Below are 25407 nucleotides of genomic sequence, written 5' to 3' on the forward strand. Positions count from 1 at the left end.
TCCTAAAGGGGCTCCCTGTCACTCACTCACTACCTAAAGGGCCTCCCTGGCACTCACTCACTTCCTAAAGGGGCTCCCTGTCACTCACTCACTACCTAAAGGGGCTCTCTGGCACTCACTCACTTCCTAAAGGGGCTCCCTGGCACTCGCTCACTGCCTAAAGGGGCTCCCTGTCACTCACTCACTACCTAAAGGGCCTCCCTGGCACTCACTCACTGCCTAAAGGTCCTCCCTGTCACTCACTCACTGCCTAAAGGGGCTCCCTGGCACTCACTCACTGCCTGAAGGGCCTCCCTGGCACTCACTCACTGCCTGAAGGGGCTCCCTGGCACTCACTCACTGCCTGAAGGGGCTCCCTGGCACTCACTCACTGCCTGAAGGGCCTCCCTGGCACTCACTCACTTCCTGAAGGGGCTCCTTGGCACTCACTCACTGCCTAAAGGGGCTCCCTGTCACTCACTCACTACCTAAAGGGCCTCCCTGGCACTCACTCACTGCCTGAAGGGGCTCCCTGGCACTCACTCACTTCCTAAAGGGGCTCCCTGTCACTCACTCACTACCTAAAGGGCCTCCCTGGCACTCACTCAATGCCTGAAGGGGCTCCCTGGCACTCACTCACTGCCTGAAGGGGCTCCCTGGCACTCACTTACTGCCTGAAGGGGCTCCCTGGCACTCACTCACTGCCTGAAGGGGCTCCCTGGCACTCACTCACTGCCTGAAGGGGCTCCCTGTCACTCACTATCGGGGTCCCTGTCACTCACTACCTAACTGGAGGCGCCTGTCACTCACTAGCTAACCTGGGGGTCCCTGTCACTCACTACCTAACTTGGGGGGCTACCATATTAAGGGGGCATTCTGCCTATTTATGTGAAATGCTGTCTATTTATGGGCCTCCCTGTCACTCACTCACTCACTGCCTAAAGGGACCCTGTCACTCACTCACTTCCTAAAGGGGCTCCCTGTCACTCACTCATTCCTAATGGGGCTCCCTGGCACTCACTCACTTCCTAAAGGGGCTCCCTGTCACTCACTCACTTCCTAAAGGGGCTCCCTGGTACTCACACACTACCCAAAGGGGCTCCCTGGTACTCACACACTACCTAAAGGGGCTCCCTGTCACTCACTCACTTCCTAAAGGGGCTCCCTGGCATTCACTCACTTCCTAAAGGGGCTCCCTGGCATTCACTCACTTCCTAAAGGGGCTCCCTGGCATTCACTCACTTCCTAAAGGGGCTCCCTGGCACTCACTCACTTCCTAAAGGGGCTCCCTGGAACTCACTTACTACCTAAAGGGGCTCCCTGGCACTCACTCACTTCCTAAAGGGGCTCCCTGGCACTCACTCACTTCCTAAAGGGGCTCCTTGGCACTCACTCACTCCCTAAAGGGGCTCCCTGGCACTCACTCACTCCCTAAAGGGGCTCCCTGGCACTCACTCACTCCCTAAAGGGGCTCCCTGGCACTCACTCACTCCCTAAAGGGGCTTCCTGGCACTCACTCACTTCCTAAAGGGGCTCCCTGTCACTCACTCACTACCTAAAGGGCTTCCCTGGCACTCACTCACTGCCTACAGGGGCTCCCTGGCACTCACTCACTTCCTAAAGGGCCTCCCTGGCACTCACTCACTACCTAAAGGTCCTCCCTGTCACTCACTCACTGCCTAAAGGGGCTCCCTGGCACTCACTCACTGCCTGAAGGGCACTCACTATCGGGGTCCCTGTCACTCACAACCTAACTGGAGGCGCCTGTCACTCACTAGCTAACCTGGGGGTCCCTGTCACTCACTACCTAACTTGGGGGGCTACCATATTAAGGGGGCATTCTGCCTATTTATGTGAAATGCTGTCTATTTATGTGCCTCATGACTGCTGAATTTGTCTTGTTGGGAGCCTTATGATTTGTTGGGGGCCTCAAGATTGCTGAATTTGTCTTGTTGGGGGCCTCATGATTGCTGAATTTGTCTTGTTGGGGGCCTCATGATTTGTTGGGGGCCTCATGATTGCTGAATTTGTCTTGTTGGAGGTCACATGATTGCTAACTGCGAGACTATGGGAAAAGCTGAATCCTTATCATATGAGACTATAGCATTAAACCTACTTTTTTAGCTTTTTAAAACAGAAGATAAAACTGAGAGGCTCTAAAAAATTGAATACATTTTTCAGGAGTAGGATGGATGAAATTGTTTATCTTCACAGTTTATTTTCAACTTGGATTTTCCATAATGTTCATGTATGAGTTAAAACGTTTGTACAGTATTTAGTTTAAATTGCTGTTGCCACTTTGCGATAGATAAGTGACTTTTGGGTTGCAGTTTGGGCACTCGGCCTCCAAAAGGTTCGCCACCACTGTCATAATCTAATGTCCCACCATTGCTAGGTTCATGTAAATTTGTCTCCACCCATTACCACACCTATATTCTGGTCCATGGCCCACCCATTTTTCGGTGCGGTGCGATAAGCACGCCGCACAACATGATCCTCATATTTTTGGCACGCTAGCTGCAGTGTGCTGAATTCTGCTGCCTACAGTATGTACAGTATACACTGTTCTCTAGTGCCTGCACTGTGCGCTGATTTACCTCCAGTGTGTACAGTGTAAGGTGTTACTCTGTGCCTTTACTGATTGTAAACCAGCTATAGTGTATGCTGATCCCTGCTACTTTCAGTATGTACAGTATTAGCTGTAAAGCCTGGTACACACATACAATTTTGATTAGCCAATTTTAGCTCTGTTCATAAAATTCATTGTCTGTTGGCCCACTTACTGCACAGGGGTGGTAAAATTGGGGGTCAGTGATTGACCAATCAAAATTGTATGTGCGTATACATCTTTGATCTATGCCTATACTGATTGTAAATTATCTAAATAAAGGACAGGGGGCTCCATCCAATATGTCGATGGGCAGGCCCGTTATCTGTAGCTTACACCGCTGCTAAGTTCATGTACATTTGGCCCCACCCATGACCACGCCCACTCACCTCATGGCCACGCACATTTTTGCCACTCCCCACCTGGTGCCCACATGTGTCCCCGATCTCCCCGGACCCTAGAAACGCCCCTGGAAGTCGTCCAAATAATGTATCACTGATCGAACACCTGCAACTTCTCTTACAACCCATTCAATGAAACAACTGAACTTTTCAAAAAATGAACACGAGATTGCGCAACCCATAGGGAGGCTAAGATCGACAAAGTATTTTCCCTCCCAGACAATCCCCAGGAGTCTAAAACTGGAAGGATGGACCGGTAGCAACCTAAAAGCCGACTCGATGTCCGTCTTGGCTAAAAGCGAACCCTGGCCCAACCTCCGCATCCATCTGAGTGCCACGTCAAATGACGTATATACTACAGACGTGTCCTCCCCTGACAAACCATCATTAACTGATGATCCTTTTGGGAAGGACAAGTGATGTATGAGGCGAAAAGCACCCGGTTCTTTCTTAGGGACCACCCCTAGTGGCAAAACAATCAATCCTTCCAGTGGGCAATTCACAAACGGTTGTGCTACACGTCCTGCTGCAGATTCCTTGGCCAATTTGGATGACACTACCTCGGGAAATTCCAATGCCGATCTAAGATTCCTGTGCCGATCCCCACCCAGCGCAGCACATTGGCTGGGTATGATGAAACCTTCCGAAAAACCCCGCCTCAAAAACAACGCATCGTCGGCACGCGGATACTTACAGAGAAATAGCTCCATCTTTTGAACTCTCACCGGAGTCCTCCCTCTTATTTCCAGCCTCTGCAGCCCTTCCCTTCTTCTGTTTGTAACATCTTGATGCCGGATGCGATTCCCCGCATCTCGAGCACTCGTGCTTGAAACGGCACGAGGACCCGAATCTGCATGTGCCGTCATTTAATTGCCAGCACAATCCCTTCGTCCTGTTGCCTGACTTACCTATGCCGCTTGCCTCCTCACGTCCCCGAAAGGACTGCTGCCCCGTAGCTGGTATCATCAAACTCACCCACAATTCTATATCCTTGTGGTTCCAGTGCACCGAGGGCCGAACTGCCTTTCTCTGCCTGAACAACTCATCATACCTGAGCCAAGCATCCCCCCCGTACCTCCTGTACGCCTCGCCAATCGCATTTTGATAGCAGAAAAGTGACGAACAGCATTCGGGGTTCTTTTCGCCGATAACGCATGCCAAAATCTCAAATGCCTGAAGCCAATTTTGAAACGTGCGTGGAATCAAATGATACCTGCGCCGTTCCTCCTCCTCTTTTTTGGATTCGGTAGACTTTACCTTGTCCAAGTTAAACTTGGCAAGTTGCAACAGTGAAAAAATGTCAACGAACTCGCCTTTCCAGATACGTTCCCGAACCTCGTCCTTCAAGTGAATCCCTAGCGGCCCTGTCAGGCACACATACATTTCTGCCTTAGCCGCATCCGCCAACCTAATTGTTTCAACCTCCCCCACTGCTGAAACCTCCCCAGAAACCGCACTGGTTTGTACTGCTACCTCCGAGCTGACCGACGCCGCCGGTGCCATTACCAATGGGGATAGAGCCTGGTGCACCACTAAACCCGCCGTTACCAAACCCGTTGGAGCTACCTGTTGCCCCACTGAACCACTAAGTTGCAATTCCCTCTGTGGAACCACCCAGGGGGCTACTGGTGCCTGCACTTGACCCACCCACATCCCCACCGGTAAACCCAGGGCTGACGGGGGGCCGCCCAACAAATTCCTCATACCCATTATAAAGGACTCCAAAGCTGGGAGAATGACTGCCTGAGCATTACCCCCCCCCCCCCCAGCCCCCCCCAATCTGCTCTGTCCCCCCTTGCACCCCTACACCTGACCCACATGCCATACTGGTAACATTAGCCATTGTAGAGGCCTCACCTGGTGGCGCAGATTCTCGCACCTGCCCGACCGCTGGTCCAGATCCTGCTGTGCTCGGTCCCCCTCCATCATGCTGTGGTGCTGCGTCACTCGGCCCCTTGATGGCCCCACCTTGCTGGTGGGCCTCGTGTCCTGCCTGGCTGCTCCTCTGCTGCCCACTGTCACCATGCCGCTCTCCCCCCGAACTGGCTGCCACTGCCACGTCTCCTCTCCTGGTGGAAGATCTGCCCGTGGAGGTCCCCCGAGCCCCCCCCCCCTCCCCGCTCTGCGAGGAGGAGGAGGTTCCCGCGCTGCTGGATCTGCTTCCGCCCTTCTTCTTCGTAGAGGTGCGTGCGGCCTGGTGTGAAGAGGCCGTCGCCCCCGTCTTTTTTGACGCTTTCCCCCGCCTACCTCCTCCAGATGAGGCGCTCTTGCCGCTGTCGGTCCTCCCGGCTGACCCACCCGCCGCTGTGTTCCTCTTGGCAGGGGGCGCCGGAGGGTCATGAACAGGGCTACCACTCCTCCGCTGCGACCGGGAGGTCGGCTCCGGGCTGAGCCGCTCAGGGGGCCTGGAAGCTCTTCTAGCGGGCCCCTGTGGCTGATCACTGGGACCAGCCGCCATCGCCGGCTCCTGTGGCTGATCGCTGGGACCCGCCACCATCTGCAGCTGGACCCACTCCGGACCACTGGACGCTGCCTCCGCTCTGATCCTCTCCACAAGGGCCTCCAGATCCGCCATCCTGCAGACAGGCAAGGTCTTTACAGCTTGTCACCTAACGCCTGACTGATTGACTCCACCCTCCCAGCCTTCCTCAAACTGCCTTCCCCGCTTCTCCTACTCTCTCGCTCATGCCTCTCGCTCCTGCTTAACCCTTTCCTACCTGGCAGGCTGCACTATCATGTGCGGCCTTCCAGATTCCTCTGTGCTGCACTTCCAGGCCTTATCTTTCAAGTTGTTTTTATCATTACTAGAGCTTGTTGTGAGTTTTTGAGTGCAGAGGGTTAATGATTGTCTGTATGTAAATGGACCACTCCCCTCAGCACCGCCTTTCTCATTTAAATTCTGGGCCCTCAATAGGATGAGTATAGCTTCCCTTGCTTGTGTGAACCTTTCTAAAGATGTGATAAACAAGAGAAAAGTTAGTTCTGCATAGTCCACCAATAGCAAATTTGCTATTGACAGGCCCCCTTGTAAAAGGAGGTTTCAACTGCCTGAATCATAATTTGAAAATAGTGGTTACATGACATGTATGCTCTATTATTCATTAGGTCATGTGGATGAGCTGTCACGTTCCCAGCTAAAACTTATCTTTATACTATGCAGCTTAATCACTGTCCCAACTTTTCCAAAAAGACAGGGTATTATAATTGAAGAAGCCCTGTGATATATTTTCCTGTTTTGTTGACATCAGATTCCAGTCTTAAAGTGCTGTAGCCTCGCTCAGTGTCTGTACAGCACTCAGTCCCAACCTATTACCCCTAAGGGATCAAATCCCGATCCCTTTGGGTAATAATCTCCATGCTCCTTCAGCATTTCATACACTAATTGTGTAGATAATACATCTAACTTACGTAAACATTTAGGTGGTTGTGACCAGTTTCCACGTGCACAGTATACAGTTTTGGATCCGTCCATAAAATGGTAGCTGTGGCATCTGTATTCCACAGAGGAGCCAACAATGTAGCTGTCCAGTGGGGCATCACTGAGCTCACCATGACTTATTTGCGGAGGGCTTCGGCAGTTTTCATTGTTGACTGAAAAAGAAGAAACAAATTGGCATTATAATCTTATCTGACTGAATGAAGAACAACAGTTTTCTTTTCTTCTGGCTTTTTACACACATCATGTAGGATGGCATGCAATGACGTGCTACAACTGCCATTACCTTTAAGACGGTTTTACACCTAAGTGGTGCGGTGATCGCGCAGCAGTGGAGCCTGCTGCCGCATCACCGCCCAAATCAATATTTATATGACCCTGCACCACAGTCCGGTGAGAGGGTCATATGCAAAGCGTCACCCCCCACTCAGTGACGGGCAGGAAGTATGCCACTAGGATTCCCATCGGTCCCGACATACGCACTGCACTTCCGTTGTTCATTTTCACTTCATCACCCATTGACTTGTACTACTGCATTATCCATGCGGTAGGCATGGATCACATGGTAACGCGCTGCAGACTTTGTGTTGGGAATGCAGCGACATTGATGGTTCCAGCCCAGCGCATTGCGTCGCATGAAGTAGATATAGCTGAAAAAAGGTACAATAGTATATTTAGTGGATACAAGAGATTTTGGCGCCCGCTAGCGGAGGAAGTTTGGGCTCCACTTTAGGCTCTGATTAAAATACTGGTAATAGGGGAAAATAGGGGACATTTTGGCACCCACTGGGCCCAGCTGCCCGCAATGCAAAATATGCCTACAAATAGCAGCTGCTTGCTGTTTGTAGCCATGTTTTGTATTGTGGGTGGCTCCACTGCCCCATATTCATGGGGGGGGGGGGGAGTATTTTATAATACACAATGCAAAATAATTTACTTTTTAACATCATAGAAGATACTACAGTGTACATTTTAACACATTTATACATTAAAAGTCCTTCTTATTGCAGAAAAAAAGGTTTTGTTTCAGACCTGTATTTCTTTCACCTACGACACAGAACATTGTGTGAAAACTATACACTTGTTAGCATCCATAAGGCCCTTCCCCACAATCGAGCTGCAGGCAGGTGGCTGTTGTAACGCACAGTATTTGTATTGCTATGCAATTCTCCCTGATGCAGTTGTGATTTCCATTAATTATAATGAATGAAAATTGCAATGCATTTGCGTATTTTTGTCGGCAAATGGATGGAAACATCAGACAATGTAGTCTATGTACTTCTAATATCTCTGCAGATCACATCACTGTGTGTGTTGTGCGTTTGAAGAAGCATTTTCAGCACCTGAGAAAGGGGTCTATGAAAACAAGTACTGTAGTCAGTAAATACAATAATAAAAAATGGCTCATTAATGCAGGCACCAGTCAAAAGCCTGGATGATCAATCAGGAAGAGAGGAGGTTATTGTATACAGCAGAGCCGGGACAAGGTCCTCCAGCACCCAAGGCTGAGACACCAAAGTGCGCCCCTCCATCCCTCCCACCCCAGCCATCACACACTGATTGCTATTAGACTAAGAGGGCCACAGGGCCCACAACCTCCCCAACACCTTAATATCTAGTTATCTGGCTTGCAGTCACTGCTATGTATCCCCTTTTCTTATTTCTTTCTGCTTTATACACAATTAGGAATGACAGCTGAATGAATTGTGCGCCCCCTCCTACACTGCGCCCTGAGGCTGGAGCCTCTCCAGCCTATGCCTCGGCCCGGCCCTGGTATACAGTGTATTGTAGATAATGTAACACTGACACTTGCAGGATGGAAGCAGGTATCAGGGGCAAACGCAGGATTTTTAAGGGGGGGATTCCTGAAAGGTCCAGAAGCACTTATGTCTCCGAGTGCTTCCGAATACAGGTGGCTCCATACTGCCCATGCACAAAAGTGCGCTGGCGTATTACGGAGCTGCCTATCTTTCGAAGTACTCAAGGACACAAGTGTTTCTGAGGGCTTCTGGAAGCAGCAAATTTGAACAGGGAACAGCGCTGGAACAACTCCCCGAGAGAGGAACGGGAGATAGACTTAGTTTGGACAATTCAGTGGAATATGTCACATGTCACATAGTGCAAACGATACCCATATGATGCAGGGATATATGCATCTGCGGAAGATGGCGGCGCTATATAAATACTAAATAATAATAATTTGCCTCACCAGGATTGCACTTTTATTTAGCTTTCCTGTATGACAAGAAGACACAGCCAGCCAGCACTAGGGGAAGAGGGAAACAAAGGTGAATGAGGGAGGGCTGATGCACACCAAGAGGGCTTCTGAGCGTTTTTCACATCAACATTGATTTGAAAAGCGCTTGGCTAATGTTAACCTATGTGGGTGTTCCCACAGCAGCGTTGTGGTTTTTTCAAAATCGCAGGTATACCGCATGCAGCATTTTTTTGAGTGATTCATTCAGAAATCGCTCTGAAAATCGCACTCACTAATTGCTAGCGATTGCTATTGTGATTTTGGCCTGCACTAGCCCAGAGAGAAGAGGAGTGGAGATAAATTGAGAATAGCCTGAGATGGAGCATTATCTGTATTGCAGTCCCACATCACACAGAGGCTACTTGCCTGTAATAGGACTCCTGTCCCTGCCAGTCTCTCACACAAGTCAGAAAGCAGCCCTCCTGGAGTCTAGGGACTGTCAAAAAATGTTCACCTTGTTTAACAAGATGCAGTCATTATGACATAGGGGAGAGACAGATTTCTGCCCACGGACCCTCCAGGCAAGCTCTGCATCATGCTGTGTATATATACCAGCTTGCCTGCCCTTTAATTTCAGTTTTATCAGCTAGCCTAGTATTTTGCATTGCCTTACAACAACAAACCTGAATACACCAGACACCAGCCCTAAATCACTGAATGAAAGGGGGCCTGGGGGGAGATTGCCCCCCAGGTGGAGTGGAGAGACTGAGATAGAGCAGATAGCGTATCTGTATTGCAGTCCCACATCACACAGAGGCTACTTGCATGCACTGTGTCTCCTGTCCCTGCCAGCCAAATCCAAAAAAGCTTTATTGGCAGGACCAAATACATTTAGCATTGCCAAAGCAAAAACAAAACATTAACAACATGGTGGGGAGGATTGTGGGAATAGGGGAATGATATAGGTATACCGTCCATAGGGGTGTGGAGAATGAAAGGGATGGTCAGCCTCTCACACAAGCTGCAGGCAGCCCTTCTGGAGTTTAGGGACTGTCAAAAACTTTTCAACCTGTGACATACCTTATGTAGCTGTCTACATGCAGTCTTTACAATAGGGAAAGAGCTGAGTTTTTCCCACAGACCCTGCAGGCAAGCCTCTGTATATTTACCAGCTTGTCTGCTTCAGCGATTTCAGGGAATTTTTTTTTAAAGGTACAGGAGTCTCAGAGGGGTGTTCCATACATCCAGAACCCCCGTCTGGATACGCCAGTGGGTATACCACACAGTTAACACACTGAAGTACCTTTATATGGCTCTCTGTGCTGCATTTTCAGGCTGATCTCTTCATCATGTTAATTTTGTTTTCTTTCTTCGGTAATTATTCAAAATAAAGTTGGTAAAAATCAAAACCACAGCCTCTCGACAGACACATCAGCTATTGATAATCTTCTTCAATAAACTGTTACTAAATGAAGCGCACGCATGACCATGTCTACATGACATTGTTCATTCAGCAATTCTGTGGGCATTCAGTAGAACATCATATGCAAAGTGTGTCCTTTGGGATATAATTCTTGCAAAGTGAACTTTCTCTGGCCACAAATTTCCAAGGGACTGTTCACAGTGTATCTGCATCTTTACATCTACTTTAGATGTCTTCAGTCAGTATGCCAGCCCCAGGCCCTTCTCTCTTATGTGGTTTTTGCATCTATGAAAAAGTGGTTTCTCTTTAGAGCAAGGCTTTTCAACCTGTGGTACGCGTACCTCCGGTGGTACTTTGCTGTTGGCCACGTGGTACACACCAGGTTTGCCTGCCACTTTATTGCCCGCATGCCACTTGTCCTGGACCTGCCTCCACAAAGTTTGGCTCCTCCCTCGCTCCTTGCTGTGCTGCTCTGCGGCATACTTCAGACCTCAGATCAGTGGGGAAGAGACAGCCAGGCAAATGGTGCAAAGCAATGGTGCAGATACAGAAAAAGACATCACTGCTCACTTCCTGTATTTGAAGTATACGCGCCGTCACCGTGCACCGTTTGCCTGACTGTTACTTCTCTGCGGCTGGCTTACCGATGATCTGAGGTGTGAACTATTCCGCAGGGCAGCACAGCAAGGAGTGAGCAAGGGGGAGCCGAACTTTGTGGTGAGTCACTGCCTAACTCTCAGCTCTCTGATGGTGGGACTAGGCTACCTATAATTATGCAGGGGAAGGGGGCGAGCACTGTAATAACAGTGCAGATTTGGGCACAGCCGGCGCCATCATAGGCCGAAATAGGAATTACGGCTATAGCGGCGCACACTGAGTAACTTCGGCGCCATCAGAAGACAGTGCTGAAGTTGCTTTTAAAACACTGCAATTCGGCTTCCAGCAATAGCCATATACCAGCCCTGCTGATCTATGTCTCTGCAGAAGTGTCTGAATCACACCAGAAACAAGCATGCAGCTAACCTTGTCAGATCTTACAATAATGTCAGAAACACCTGATCTGCATGTGTTTGTTCAAGAGCTGTGGCTAAAAGTCAGAGGATCAGCATGATAGCCAGGTAACTGGCATTGCTTAAAAGGAAATAAATATGGCAGCCTCAATATGCCTCTCACTTAATTTCTCCTTCAACTGCTCACTTTTTTCACTGTAGTGGTCCTTTAAACAGTTGAAATTTGACAGTTGGAAAACGGCAGTTGGAAAATGGCAGTTGGAAAATGGCAGATACAATTTAACATTTGGAAAATGGCAGTTAAAATTTGACAGTTGGAAAATGACAGTTGGAAAATGGCAGTTGAAAAATGGCAGTTGGAAAATGGCAGTTGAAAGTTGAACTGCCATTTTCTAACTGCCATTTTCTAACTGCCATTTTCCAACTGTCAAATTTTAACTGCCATTTTCCAACTGTCAAATTTTAACTGCCATTTTCCAACTGTCATTTTCCAACTGTCATTTTTCAACTGTCATTTTTCAACTGTCATTTTCCAACTGCCAAATTTTAACTGTCATTTTCCAACTGTCATTTTCCAACTGTCAAATTTTAACTGCCATTTTCCAACTGTCAAATTTTAACTGCCCTTTTCCAACCGTCAAATTTTAACTGTCATTTTCCAACTGTCATTTTTCAACTGTCAAATTCGAACTGCCATTTCCAACTGTCATTTTTCAACTGTAAAATTTTAACTGCCATTTTCCAACTGTCATTTTCCAACTGCCAAATTTTAACTGGTTTTCGACTGCCATTATTTTCCAACTGTCATTTTTCAACTTCCATTTTTCGACTATCCTTTTCCAATTGTTTCCGTCTTCCTTTCCTATTTTATTTATTTCGTCTTGAGATCCTCAATGTTGAATGTTGATTTACCACCTCATTTTGTGTTTTGGGGGCTACATTTGCATCACGATTTGCACAATTTAAAACTGGCTATCTCTAACAGTCAGATATGGTGGCTGGTTAAGGGCTCTGCCTCTGACGTAGGAGTCCTGGGTTCAAATCTTGGCTCTTCCTATTCAGTAAGCCAGCACCTATTCCGTAAGGAGTTCTTTGGGCAAGACTCCTTAACACTGCTACTGCCTACTGAGTGCGCTCTAGTGGCTGCCTCACAAGTGCTTTGAGTCCGACAGGAGAGAAGCGCTATACAAAGAAAGGAATTATTATATCGATAACTGTGAAGAGGGAATGGAAGAAAAAGCCTATGTTGGTGTTTTATCTTCCTATCTTGCTCCCAGTCTAATGACCCATTTATTGGCTTCAACTTTCATAGTGGTTCTCTTTCCAGGCTAGCAGCACTTTTAGCCACCTTTGAAACTTGTCCACACATTCTCTACCTCAGTGTTTGGTACTTGTGTTCCTCCACGATGGGGACCCTCTTTTTCTTGGGCTACTTCAAATGTATTCATTTATTGTGCGTTATGGTGATTTATTGTTGCGGAGTTGTTTTTCAGATTAACTTGCACTGTTTTTTCTTGATAAAGAGGTACTTTGTTGCTTTGGAATTTTGGATTATCTTAATTACAGAATGAATTACAGATCTTTCTGTACCAATTTTTTGGAGTGCCAACCATTTACTTCTCTCTACAAAAATGTATGGCACGTGTTTTGCTCTGCATGGCAGTGTTAATTGAAATGAGACAGCACTGTGTTGGCACAGAGATGCATGCAGCAGCTCATTGTCAGAACACAGCACCAGGGCCGGTTTAAGCAACAATGGGGCCCCAGGGCAAAATAAACCTGGGAGGGCCCCCCAACAGATACCCCGGAGCAAAAATTGGCATTAAGGGACCTTTTTTGCAGCTGGTATAGTCAGGGTGTGAAGCCCCAATCGGTCAGAGCTCCACATTCTGGCTACCCCAGCCTGCATGGGGGACGAGGGGTTAAAAAGTTTCAGGAAGGGGGACCCCACATAATTAAAAAAAAAAAAAATTCACACACTCTAAACATAAAAAAAAAATTGGGAAAATAGGAAAAAAAATGCCAGGGATCTTCATACAGCCATATTGCGACTGCGTATGGACCACCTGGAAACCCCGTCAGGAAATTTATTGCTCTTTCTTTTGATACATGTAAAATTACACTACCGTTAGGTGCTAAAAGTGACATTTACCGCATTTAAAAGTATACTTTTTTCCTTCGAAACTTTAAAATCAATTTTCTCAAAAACTATAAGGTCTTTTTGAAAAATTGTTTTTTCCTCTTATCCCCAATGATCTCCTTAACATATCCTGAAAATTTAGGATTTCTAGAATTTAAGGTGGATTTGCTATTAACCATTAAAGTCGGCTGGTTTTTAAATGTGTATTTTTTTCCTTTGAAACTTTACAATCGATTTTCTCAAAAACTATACGGTCGATTTGAATTTTTTTTTTCCCTCTTGTAGCCACTGGGGGCCCCTACAAGCTCTGGGGCCCTGGGGCAGCTGCCTCCTTTGCCTCTATGGTAGCGCCGGCCCTGCACAGCACAGCACATGAGTCTGTAACACATTACTGAAATAAGCTCAGCAATGCAGCAGTACATCCTGACCTTCACAGTTGTTATCAAATTACCATTTTAAAGGACCACTATAGTAAAAAAGTAAGCAGTTAAAATCTTTCAGAACCAACATGTTTTTGACTAGTCGAGTTCCTCATTGGGGATACAAAGGGTTTTCTTTGTTTTTTAAAATAATTTGCTAAATGGCAGTTGCTAAGTCTAACTGCCAAAATAGGACCAGCCAGCATCCCTACTCGCACCCTATTTTGGCAGTCAGACTTAACAATGGCCGTTCAGCAAATGCTTTTGAAAACAAAGGGAAACCCTGAGACTCCATCATGAGGAGATGGACTAGTCCAAAACCTTTTGGTTCTGTCAGTTTTTGAAGCGGACCTAAACTGAGAGCTTCCTCTCTGCTCTAAGGAGATAAGCAACAGCATCATAACTTTAAAAAAACATTTCTTTGTTACAACTTACTGAAATCTTACAAAAACCCTGCAGTGTTTACTTTGTGGTGTCCTAGGAACACAAAAGGGTTAACCTCCTGTGTTTACATATTAGCCCAAACTATGGCATAGAGTGGCACAGCTGCCAACCCTAATTTACACTTGCTGTTTGCTTGTTGATAAGGCCTAATTAGACGGGCTAATCTCTCTAGACCAGGGCTTTGCACCTGTGGTACGCTTGCCACCGGTGGTACTTTGCTGTTGGCCAGGTAATACACACCAGATTTGCCTGCCGCTTTTGTCCACCTGCCACTTGTCCTGGTTCTGTCCTGCCTCCACAAAGTTTGGCTCCCCCTCCCTTGCTCCTTGCTGTGCTTCTCTGCAGTATACTTCAGACCTCAGATCAGTGTGGAGGAGACAGCCAGGCCAACGGTGCACAGTGATGGCGCACATACAGAAAGTGACATCACTGCTCATTTGAAGTATACACACCGTCACTGTGCACCGCTGGCCTGGCTGTCTCTTCACTGCGGCTGGCTTACCAATGATCTGAGGTGTGAACTATTCCGCAGGGCAGCACAGCAAGGAGTGAGCAAGGGGGGAGCCGAACTTTGTGGTGAGTCACTGCCTAGCTCTCAGGTGGTGGGGCCAGGCTACCTATAATTAAGCGTGGGGGGGGGGGGACTTGTATGGCTACCTATATTGGCAATCTACCTCTAGATTGCCAATACTGACAATATGTAGGCTAGCAATCTAGTAGTTTTTTTCCCCACCAATGCCTCCTACTTTTCCCCTCACAAAAGCCTTTTTTTCCTAAAGTGTACCTTGTAAGAAAAAAAGGGCCCTGGGGGTACTTACCTCAGGGAAGGGGAGGCCTTTGTATCCTAAAGAGGTTTCCCCCTTCCTCCACAGTAGATGGGATCCAGTGCTGGGAGCCCCATAGTTCTCCTCATAGGTGTGCGCATGCGCAGTAGCTGCTCTCCATTCAGGCTCCAGCAGAAATAGCCAAGCCCGATCGCATCCAATCTACTGCACAGGCACACTGGTGGTACTTGAAAGTTTTCAGGCGATAAAAGTGGTACAATTAGTGGAAAGGTTGAAAAGCCCTGCTTTAGAGCACACCTTGCATATTTTACCCTTATGCAACATTTTTGTGTGCGCTATTTTGTGTTCCACCAGTTATTTTTCGCAGCAGTACAGCACTGCATTGTGTGACCATGCGTGATTAGATTGGCTGACGTTGGACTTATGATCCCTGAGGCTGCATTTATGTACCTTATTTCCTAGCACTTGTGGTTCCATTGTTTTTTTGTGTACTTTTTCATTACAATGCCATAATGTTGGCTTACTAGGTCATTACAAGTCCCCAGTTGAGTTCAATGACTGCCAACAAACATTAAGGGCCCTTTTATGCAGGGAACACACAATGCAATTTCCCATCCAATTGATGGTAAGCTGATGGGAAATTGTATTGTGTGTACATGTAGCAATTGCTCCCAATTTGATGAAGGGATCAATTTTCAGATTTTCCCTTTATCGATCAGAAACAGATTGGACAGGTCGGAAATAATCATCCGATTCCTGTCTATCGGACCAGAAGTTGCATTGTGTGTTCCTAGCATTACACTTTATTTATGCATTGTATTACCTTGTAATACATCATATATAGGGCTCGATTCACAAAGCGGTGATAACCCAGTTAAAGACTTTAGGCGTGATAACCATTTTATCATGCCTAAACTCAGTTTAGGCATGATAAGTTTAGGCGTGATAAGTTTAGGCATGATAAGTTTAGGCATGATAAGTTTAGATAAGTTTAGATCGCGCACAAAGTCCCGCACGCAAAGCAGCGCCATTAAACTCTATGCAAAGTGCACCAGACTTTGCTAGCGCAAAACTTTTGATCAGCTGTGCACTGTGGTGCTAACTCAGTTGGTGCTTAAACTTATCACGCCTAAAAACTTATCACACCTAAACTTATCATGCCTAAACTTATCACACCTAAACTTATCATGCCTAAACTGAGTTTAGGCGTGATAAAGGGCTTTTCACTAGCGTGCTAACTGTTAGCACTGCTTTGTGAATCAGGCCCACAGTCTTTCCATTACAGTGTGGATTCCATTCAATTGATGAATGGTAGAAGTCTGCATCGTCGAAAAGAATGCGTGCAGCGTCATGTTGTGCACTGCACCGAAGCGTGTGAGAAAAGACCCATTTACAATAATGTGTCTGTTCTAAACTGTCCACCATGCGCTTCACTGTTGTACGCACAGCAGAGTATAATCCGGAAGGGCTCAAAGGTCGACTTAAGGTGGCCAAACATTTATCGATCATTTGATGAAATCTACTAGAAACTGATGGTGCAAACTATTCCCGATCGACTGATTTTCGGCCGATCAGATAGATTCCTCTCTGATCAGATAATCATTTCTCCCCAAAAGTGGGGAGAAAAGGTCAGTGTGTCTTATGGTCCAAATGTGCCAAGTGCAGAGCTACCCATCTGGCCAGTGTGCTCCTGTCCTCCTCTTCCATTTCCAGCCACTGTAATGACAGAAGATTCTGCAGCTCTACATGCTCAGAGTCCTCTGTTTTTTCCTGGTTTACTAGTACCCTCTCATTGCATTAGTGCCGTTAGGTCACGCAGTGAGAGGGTTCCAGCAGCTAGAGATGCAGGACTTGGAGCGTGCCAGCTGGGTAGGCAAAGGCTTCCGGTGCGCTTTGCAGTTGTTAGTTAGTGTAGCTGGTGGGGGCAGTGAGGGTTAGTGTAGCTGGTGGGGGCAGCAAGGGTTAATGTAGCTGGTGGAGGCAGTGTGTCTTATGGCCCATACTCACGAGGGACTTTTGTCGCCTCAACACGCGGCGCGCGCGTGTTGCGGCGACAGGTCGCCCGTGAGTATGGGCCGTCGCACGCGCGCGCACCCCGAACTGTCGCCCGCCGTTCTTGTCGCCATGCGATTGAAAGTTTCAATCGCATGGCAACAGTCGCCGCCGCACCTCCGCCGCAACTGTCGCTAGTCCGCGTGAGTACGCGGACTAGCGACAGCAACCTCCATAGAGGTGAATGAAGCTTCCGGCGGGGGGAGGAGGAACGTCGGCGACAGCTTCCGTCTCGCCGCTGGTCCCTCTTCCGCGTGTGTACGCGGAGGGACCTGGAGAGAAGCTGTCGCCGGCCTGTCGCTAGCACGCTCACGTGTACTGGCGACAGGCCACTTCTGCAGCCCATGAGTACGGGCCATTAGTGTAGCTGGTGGGAACAGCAGGGGTTAGTGTAGCTGGTGGGGGCAGCAACGCTTAGTGTAGATGGTGGAGGCAGCATGGCTTAGTGTAGATGATGGGGGCGGCAGGGTTTAATGTAGATTATGGGGGCAGGTCTGCATAAGTTTGACTTACTGTTGCATGTAGGAGGCTCTGTCCACTTTCCCCTTTTACACGTGCTTTTACTTAGTCCCTGTATTTCATAACCTTCAGCACATCTGTAGAGTACAGTATCACCACTGTAATACACGTCTTGTGTCATTACTACTTCTCCATTATCTACTGGATGAGGTTCGCTACACTTAATCTTTTCTTTGAGTTCTGTAAAAAATAAAAACAATGTAATAAAACACAATGCCAAAAATTATTTACAACCATATACAGTAAATGTATTTTTAGAATTATTTCCACTTTTATCAAGTTTGCTTCAGACTCCCTTCTGTAGTAGAATACGTATGATTAAGCTGCTGGGAAATTTGGGCACAGGGGGAAGCCAAAAACAGCTCATCCGATACGTGCACAAGTACTGGTGGTGATAATTACCGGTACTATTCCCTCTCAAGGCTGCCATGGGGGAAAGATGTAATTTGTCTGCTAGCTATTGCTTGCGGCCAAATTACGCTGGTTTTTAAAGTAATTTAGGTTCGGGCTTTTGACACGCTTAAATTACTATCTGAGTGCCGCTTTAGCCGTAATTATGCCCTATGGCGGCACTGACTACGCCGACATCTCCAACGCTGTTTTCCCTTGCTTCGTCTGTAGTATATCAGATATAGTGCAACTTAAAGTAGCTACAGTGGCTTGCAAAAGTATTCAGCCCGCTTGAAGTTTTCCACATTTTGTCACATTACTGCCACAAACATGAACCAATGTTATTGGAATTCCATGTGAAAGACCAATAAAAAGTAGTGTACATGTGAGAAGTGGAACGAAAATCATACATGATTCCAAATATTTTCTACAAATAAATAGCTGCAAAGTGGGGTGTGCGTAATTATTCGGCTCCCTAAGTCAATACTTTGTAGAACCACCTTTTGCTGCAATTACAGCTGCCAGTCTTTTAGGGTATGTCTCTACCAGCTTTGCACATCTAGAGACTGAAATCCTTGCCCATTCTTCTTTGCAAAACAGCTCCTGCTCAGTCGGATTAGATGGGCAGCGTTTGTGAACAGCAGTTTTCAGATCTTGCCACAGATTCTCAATTGGATTTAGATCTGGACTTTGACTGGGCCATTCTAACACATGAATATGTTTTGTTTTAAACCATTCCATTGTTGTCCTGGATTTTTGTTTAGAGTCTTGCTGGAAGGTGAACCTCCACCCCAGTCACAAGTCTTTTGCAGACTCCAAGAGGTTTTCTTCCAAGGTTGCCCTGTATATGACTCCATCCAACTTCCTATCAACTCTGACCAGCTTCCCTGTCCCTGCTGAAGAGAAGCACCCCCACAGCATGATGCTGCCACCACCATATTTGACAGTGGGGATGGTGTGTTCAGAGAGATGTGCAGTGTTCATTTTCTGTCACACATAGCGTTTTGCATTTTGGCCAAAACGTTCCATTTTGGTCTCATCTGACCAGAGCACCTTCTTCAACATGTTTGCTGTGTCCCCCACATGGCTTGTGGCAAACTGCAAATGGGACTTCTTATGCTTTTCTGTTAACAATGGCTTTCTTCTTGCCACTCTTCCATAAAGGCCAACTTTGTGCAGTGCACGACTAATAGTTGTCCTATGGACAGATTCCCCCACCTGAGCTGTAGATCTCTGTAGCTCGTCCTGAGTCACCATGGGCCTCTTGACTGCATTTCTGATCAGTGTTCTCCTTGTTCGGCCTGTGAGTTAAGGTGGACGGCCTTGTCTTGGTAGGTTTACAGTTTTGCCATACTCCCATTTCTGAATGATCGCTTGAACAGTGCTCCGTGGGATGTTCAAGGCTTTGGAAACCTTTTTGTAGCCTAAGCCTGCTTTAAATTTCTCAATAACTTTATCCCTGACCTGTCTGGTGTGTTCTTTGGACTTCATAGTGTTGTTGCTCCCAATATTCTCTTTGACAACCTCTGAGGCCGTCACAGAGCAGCTGTATTTGTACTGACATTAGATTACACACAGGTGCACTCTATTTAGTCATTAGGCAATGTCTATGGGCAACTGACTGCACTCAGACCAAAAGGGGCCGAATAATTACGCACACCCCACTTTGCAGTTATTTATTTGTAAAAAATGTTTGGAATCATGTATGATTTTCGTTCCACTTCTCACATGTACACCACTTTGTATTGGTCTTTCACGTGGAATTCCAATAAAATTGATTCATGTTTGTGGCAGTAATGTGACAAAATGTGGAAAACTTCAAGGGGGCCGAATACCTTTGCAAGCCACAGCCACTGTATAATTAATTTACCCCAAATACTGTTTACTTTTGTAAGGCTACTATAATAGGGCTTTATACATCATGTAAAGGCCATCAATTTTATGTGTGCAGCCCTGATGTCTAAGGGTCCTTTCACACTGAATGCAGTGCATTCCATTGCAATGGACAATACAGTATAATCGCATTCCAATGAATGCAATGATAATTCTCTGGTACATTTACACAGGGTGTGGTGCAGTGGGCCCTGTTGGAGTAATGCAGAGCTAGCTGTGCATTTACCAGACAACATATGCTTTTACTGTGACGTACTGTATGATGAATGATCACTGAATGGCCGCACCACACGTCTAATGTGCGATGGGACTATTTGGCACCATTGTGTTGCGATTATAACGCAACATGCCCAGTGTGAAAAGACACTAAAGCTGGCCATACACGACACAATCTTGCTTGGACAATCTTGCAACTGTCATGTACTGTAGTATGAGAGCTTACCTAAACAATTTGTTTAAAGCATTTTCAATATGTTGGCTTTCATACTAATTAGTTGATTTGGTAAGCTCTTAATGCTCGAATCTGGTGGATATCGATGCTGCAATACGGTCACACGATCAGTCATTTAGATAGATTTTCAGTTCCAGAGGATTGATGATGGAAAATCTCAGTTGCAAGAGCTGGATTGGGGGCGCAGCGGTAACTCCTTCTGCCTGGAGCTTGCTCACAGCACTCTGAGCAGTGCATGTGAAGCCACCACCTCCCACCCCCAACCATTGCAGTGGGGCTGTATGAGAAGGAGACAGGGCGAGAGCATGGTGTTACACTGAAAGTACTGTGAGACCCAGGCACAAGGAGAGCTCCCGGGAGCATGGAGATCATCGTCAACGCGTCTGAAAAGGAGGCTATTGCGTAGGAGCCTTTACATCTGGTTCAGAGGTTGTGACTAACATTAGGCCTGGAACCCACTACAAAGCGCAAATCGGTATCGCAATCGCTAGCGTTTTTAATGAGCGTTTTGTAAGCGATTTCAAGAGTGTTTTCTGGCAATTTTGGTAGCGATTTAAAAATGTGTAAGCTTTTTGCCAGCGATTGTGTAGAGATTTCCGATTAGCGTTTTTAATTCTGATTGGTCCTTTCAATTAATTTTAATTTTTATTTTACAGTGTGCAGTAATTTAAAAACGCTAGCAAATGGCTCTGTATAGCGATTCATGAGCGATTACGCCAGCGTTTATATACTTTACATTGCAGAAACGCTAACACAAATGCTAATGCTCAAAAAATGCTGCATGTCCTGCGTTTGTGATTTTGCTAATCGCAATCGCTCCAGTGAAATTTGGCCCATCCATTAACATTAGCTGAGCGTTTAGGGAAATCGCTAGTGTTTTGAATCGCTCCCTAAACGCTCAAAAAATTAGCTCTAGTGGGTTGTAGCCCTTAGTCGGGGGTCTGCTTCAGGTTTGCTTTAAGGTAGATTTATGTCTCACAATCTTACCAAATCAATGTAATTTCATTTTCAGCAGATTGAAAATACTTTCAAACTATTTTTGGGTATGATCTTATATTACATGGAAGTGGTAAGATTGGGCAGCTAAGATAAGAGGGTGTGCATTTAGAAAAGCAGAATTCAGACCAATCCAATTCAAACACAACTAAAGGTGGCCATACACTGGTCGATTTGCCATCAGATTCGACCAAAAGATAGATCCCTCTCTGATCGAATCTGATCAGAGAGGGATCGTATGGTCACCTTACTGCAAACAGATTGTGAATCGATTTCAGCCTGAAACCGATCACAATCTGTGGAGCTGCCTCTGCTGCCGCCTCCCCCCCCCCCCCATACATTACCTGTTCCGGCCGGCGCGCGTACCCTGGTCCACCGCTGTCTTCTTCTCCGCCTGGTCCCGGCATCTTTTCCGCATCGGCTTCCGGCTGGCATCTTCTCCCATCACCTTCCGCATCACACATCCGGCATCCGCGTATAACTTTCTGTCACTCCAGTGACAGCGGAAGTTCAAATAGAGCGCCCTCTATTTGTACTTCCGCTGTCACTGCAGTGACACAGGAAGTTATGCCGGATGCTGTGATGTGGAAAAGATGCCAGCCGGGAGTCGGGAGGTGACAGCGGTCACTGGCGAACCGAGGGGGCTATTCCGGGTGTCTGGAAACCCCCGACCCCCCCCCCCCCACCCCCCTCACTGAGCTGTGTATTCAGCCAGGGAAACCTGCATAATCTAAACAGCCTCATTCTCCCTCCCTTCTTACTTCTGGCGCCTCCCTCCAGCTAATAGAATGAGAGAGGCAGCCGAGCCTGCAGTGAGAGAATGTTGATTCTGGAGTCCACTCTCCACAGCACAGAAGTGTCAGCTAAGCTAGGAGGACTCTGACACCAGTCACTCCTGCCTGCCCTGTGCTGCAGTCTGCAGAAGCTGTAAGGGCCCTTTTCCACCAGCGCAAACGCTGGCTGAATCGCAAAGACGCAAACCGCTAGCGATTTTACAATCGCTACGGTTTCCTTTTTCACATAGGAATCGCGGTAGGTCATTTCCACTACCGCGAATCGTGTTTGACAGGAACGCGAACGCGCGGCGGAGCGATATTTGCCGCGATTTTGCTATGCAGTGCATAGCATAGCAAAATCGCGGCCGCGAACGTCGGGGAATCGCCGGTGATTGTGATTCAGCAATCGCTAGCGTTCAGCGTGAACGCTAGCGATTGCTAGTGGAAAAGGGCCCTTAGTGTGTAACCTCTGACCTGGGAGGAACTGACCTCCTTGTGTTATCAACTCAGCTCTGGTAGAGGTAAATAAGTGCAGCAGATAAGAAAACACAAACAGTAAATCAGTCAAGCTGCAAACACTGCTATTATTTCATGATGCCTGACAGAGCTTAGGCTATTTCCTGAATTTTAGCCTATAAATGTGTAAATGCCTTTTCCGTTATAAGTGCCCTGAAGTATCCCCTGAAACGCCTGTCTGTAGTGCAGGGGTGCCTCTAGTCATTTTGTCACTCCAGGCGAGAAAACCTGTGGCGCCCCCCCCCCCAACCCCCTCCCCCCCAGGAAAATAATCATAATGCAGCATCGTTTCACCAGAAAATAATCATAATGCGGCAGTGTTTCATCAGAAAATAATAGTAGTTATCGTAATTCAGAATCGTAGTTCACCAGAAAATAATCGTAATGTGGCAGTGTTTCACCAGAAAATACACTTATTGCAGCAGCAGTTCACTGGAAAATATTCGTAAGGTGGCAGCGTTTCACCAGAAAATACACTTATTGCAGCAGCATTTCACCAGAAATTAATCATAGGGCAGCAGCGTTTCACCAGAAAATAATCGTAATGGGGCAGCGTTGTCAGAAACTAATCGTAATGTGGAAGCGTTTCACCAGAAAATACACGTAATCCGAGCAGAGGGAAAGAGTAGAGAGGGAGAGGCAGCATAAGATGTAAGAGGGGGGTAGAGGAACAGAGAGGGGGAGGGATAGACAGCATAAGATGGAAGAGGGTGCAGAGAAACAGAGGGGAGAGGGAGAGACAGCATAAGATGGAAGAGAGTGCAGAGGAACAGAGAGGGGTAGAGACAGCATAAGATGGAAGAGGGGACAGAGGAACAGAGAGGGAGAGACAGCACAGCACTAAAGCACAGGCTTACAGCTTTACCAGCCTACAGCCTAACCAGCTTTCAAAGAAAACTCTAGTATCAAAAGAGCAGGGCACATTCTAGCAGTTATAACAGTACTGGGAGTCTGCACACAGGACAGGAAGCATTCTTAGCAGCCTGCCTGCATACCTTCTCTTCTGCCTGTGCATGCAGCTTATCATCTCTGAAGTAGTGATGGGTCGTTCGCGAACGAGCCGGCTCTAAGAGCCGGCTCTTTGCTGCGAACGACAAGAGCCGGTTCTCAGTTTTGAAAGAGCCGATGCCTCAGCCGCCCCACAGAGCTCTGCTTTGGTCTGTAATAAAGGGCGCTGAGGCATGTTGGGAGATGTAGTCCTTCTCTTGCAGCTTGTAGGAGTGTATGGGGCGGAGCAGAGCAGTAGAGGGAGGGATTGCCCCAGTCAGAGAAGCAGTCTGGAATTGTCATGGAGACGGGGGCGGGGCTTTTACTCCGATTCTGAGTGGTGTTTAGTGATATTTAATGAAGAGCCAATTCAGAGCCGTAAGAGCCGGCTCTTTAATGGGAGCCGATTCAGAAGAGCCGATTCTCTGAAAAGAGCCGGAATTCCCATCACTACTCTGGAGCAGAAACTTCCCTTCTCCCGGGCTGTGTTGCTGTCTTGTGCGGGGGCGGGGCTCCAACACGGACACATCACATTCTTCTCTCTGTGACTGCATCTGTCCCCTGGCTGTCTCGCTCCAGTGTCTGTGTGCAGCCAGTGACACAGGTGGGGGGTCAGACTGTCGGGGGCATAAGCTGGCTAGCCGCTGGCTCCTGGTTTGACTGGCGTGGGGCGGAGTTAAAGGCTGGGCCACATGAGGTAAACACTTTACCTGTGTGGCTACTGAGAAGAAGGGGCACAGCTTTAAAGAAGGAGCCTGGCAGAGAAGAGCAGTATTGATTGCTCTATTGGCTGGGGAGAAGTGGAGGTGGAGGCACTGCTGAGCACATGGTAGCGTGCCGAGCACCAGGGACTGAGTCGGGAGGTAATATAATATAAAAAAAAAAAAAACATGGTCACGGTAGCAGAGGCGGGGGAATGCGCCTCACCACCTCATGGTGCCTCACCACCTCATGGCGCCCCAGGCAACCGCCTATACTTGCCTGGTGGGTGAGACGCCCCTGCTGTAGTGTAATGTAGGGCAGAAGAGGTTTACTTTATGTATATGTTAGAGGGCATGCAAGCTGGTAAATATGCACAGCATGATGCAGAGCTTGCCTGGAGGGTCCGAGAGCAAACATCTGTCTGGTCTCTCCCCATTGTTATAATGACTGCATGTGTGGATAAGGTGTTAAACAAGTGGAAAAGTTTTTGACAGTCCCTAGACTCCAGGAGGGCTTCTTTCTGACTTGGGTGAGAGACTGGCAGGGACAGGAGTCTGATTACAGGCAAGTAGCCTGTCTGATGTGGGACTGCAATACAGATAAGTTATCTGCTCCATCTCAGGCTATTCTCAATTTCTCCACTCCTCTCTCTGGGCTAGTGCAACCCCAAAATGACAATAGCAATCGCTAGCAATTTGTGAGTGTGATTTTGTGAAGTGATTTTCAGAGCGATTTTTGAATGAATTGCTCAAAAACATGCTACATGCAGTATACCTGCGATTTTGAAAAAATCACAACGCTGCTGTGGGAACACTGTCATAGGGTAACATTAGTCAAGCGCTTTTCAAATCACTGTTGAAACGCTCACCTTTGTTTCCCTCTTCCCCTAGTGCTGCTGGCTGTGTCTTCTTGTCATACAGGAAAGCTAAATAAAAGTGCAATCCTGGTGAGGCAAATTATTATTTAGTATTTATATAGCGCCGCCATCTTCCGCAGTTGCATATATCCCTGCATCATATGACTATCGCTTGCGCTATGTGACATGTGACATATTCCACTGAATTGTCCAAACAAAGTCTATCTGCCGTTTCTCTCTCGGGGAGTTGTTCCATCGCTGTCCCCCGTTCAAATTTGCTGCTACCATAAGCCCTCAGAAACACTCATGTCCTTGAATACTTCCAAAGATAGGCAGCTCCGTAATACGCCAGCGCACTTTTGTGAATGGGCAGTATGGAGCCACCTGTATTCGGAAGCACTCGGGGACATACGTGCTTCTGGACCTT

At 47.3% G+C, this 25407-nt stretch overlaps 1 protein-coding gene across 1 annotated transcript in view; it reads right to left on the reverse strand.

Moving 5' to 3' along the window:
• Window positions 1-25407, reverse strand: part of LOC137522079 (coagulation factor XIII B chain-like) — a 97450-nt gene that overhangs the window by 21300 nt on the left and 50743 nt on the right. Inside the window, exons 6-7 of the mRNA XM_068242105.1 lie at window positions 17408-17599; window positions 6397-6579 (exon numbers count right to left, since the gene is read on the reverse strand). Of these exons, the coding sequence (XP_068098206.1) occupies window positions 6397-6579; window positions 17408-17599 (375 nt within the window). The remainder of the gene's footprint in view (window positions 1-6396; window positions 6580-17407; window positions 17600-25407) is intronic.

Source organism: Hyperolius riggenbachi, chromosome 6, assembly GCF_040937935.1.
Source record: "Hyperolius riggenbachi isolate aHypRig1 chromosome 6, aHypRig1.pri, whole genome shotgun sequence".
Taxonomy (NCBI): domain Eukaryota; kingdom Metazoa; phylum Chordata; class Amphibia; order Anura; family Hyperoliidae; genus Hyperolius; species Hyperolius riggenbachi.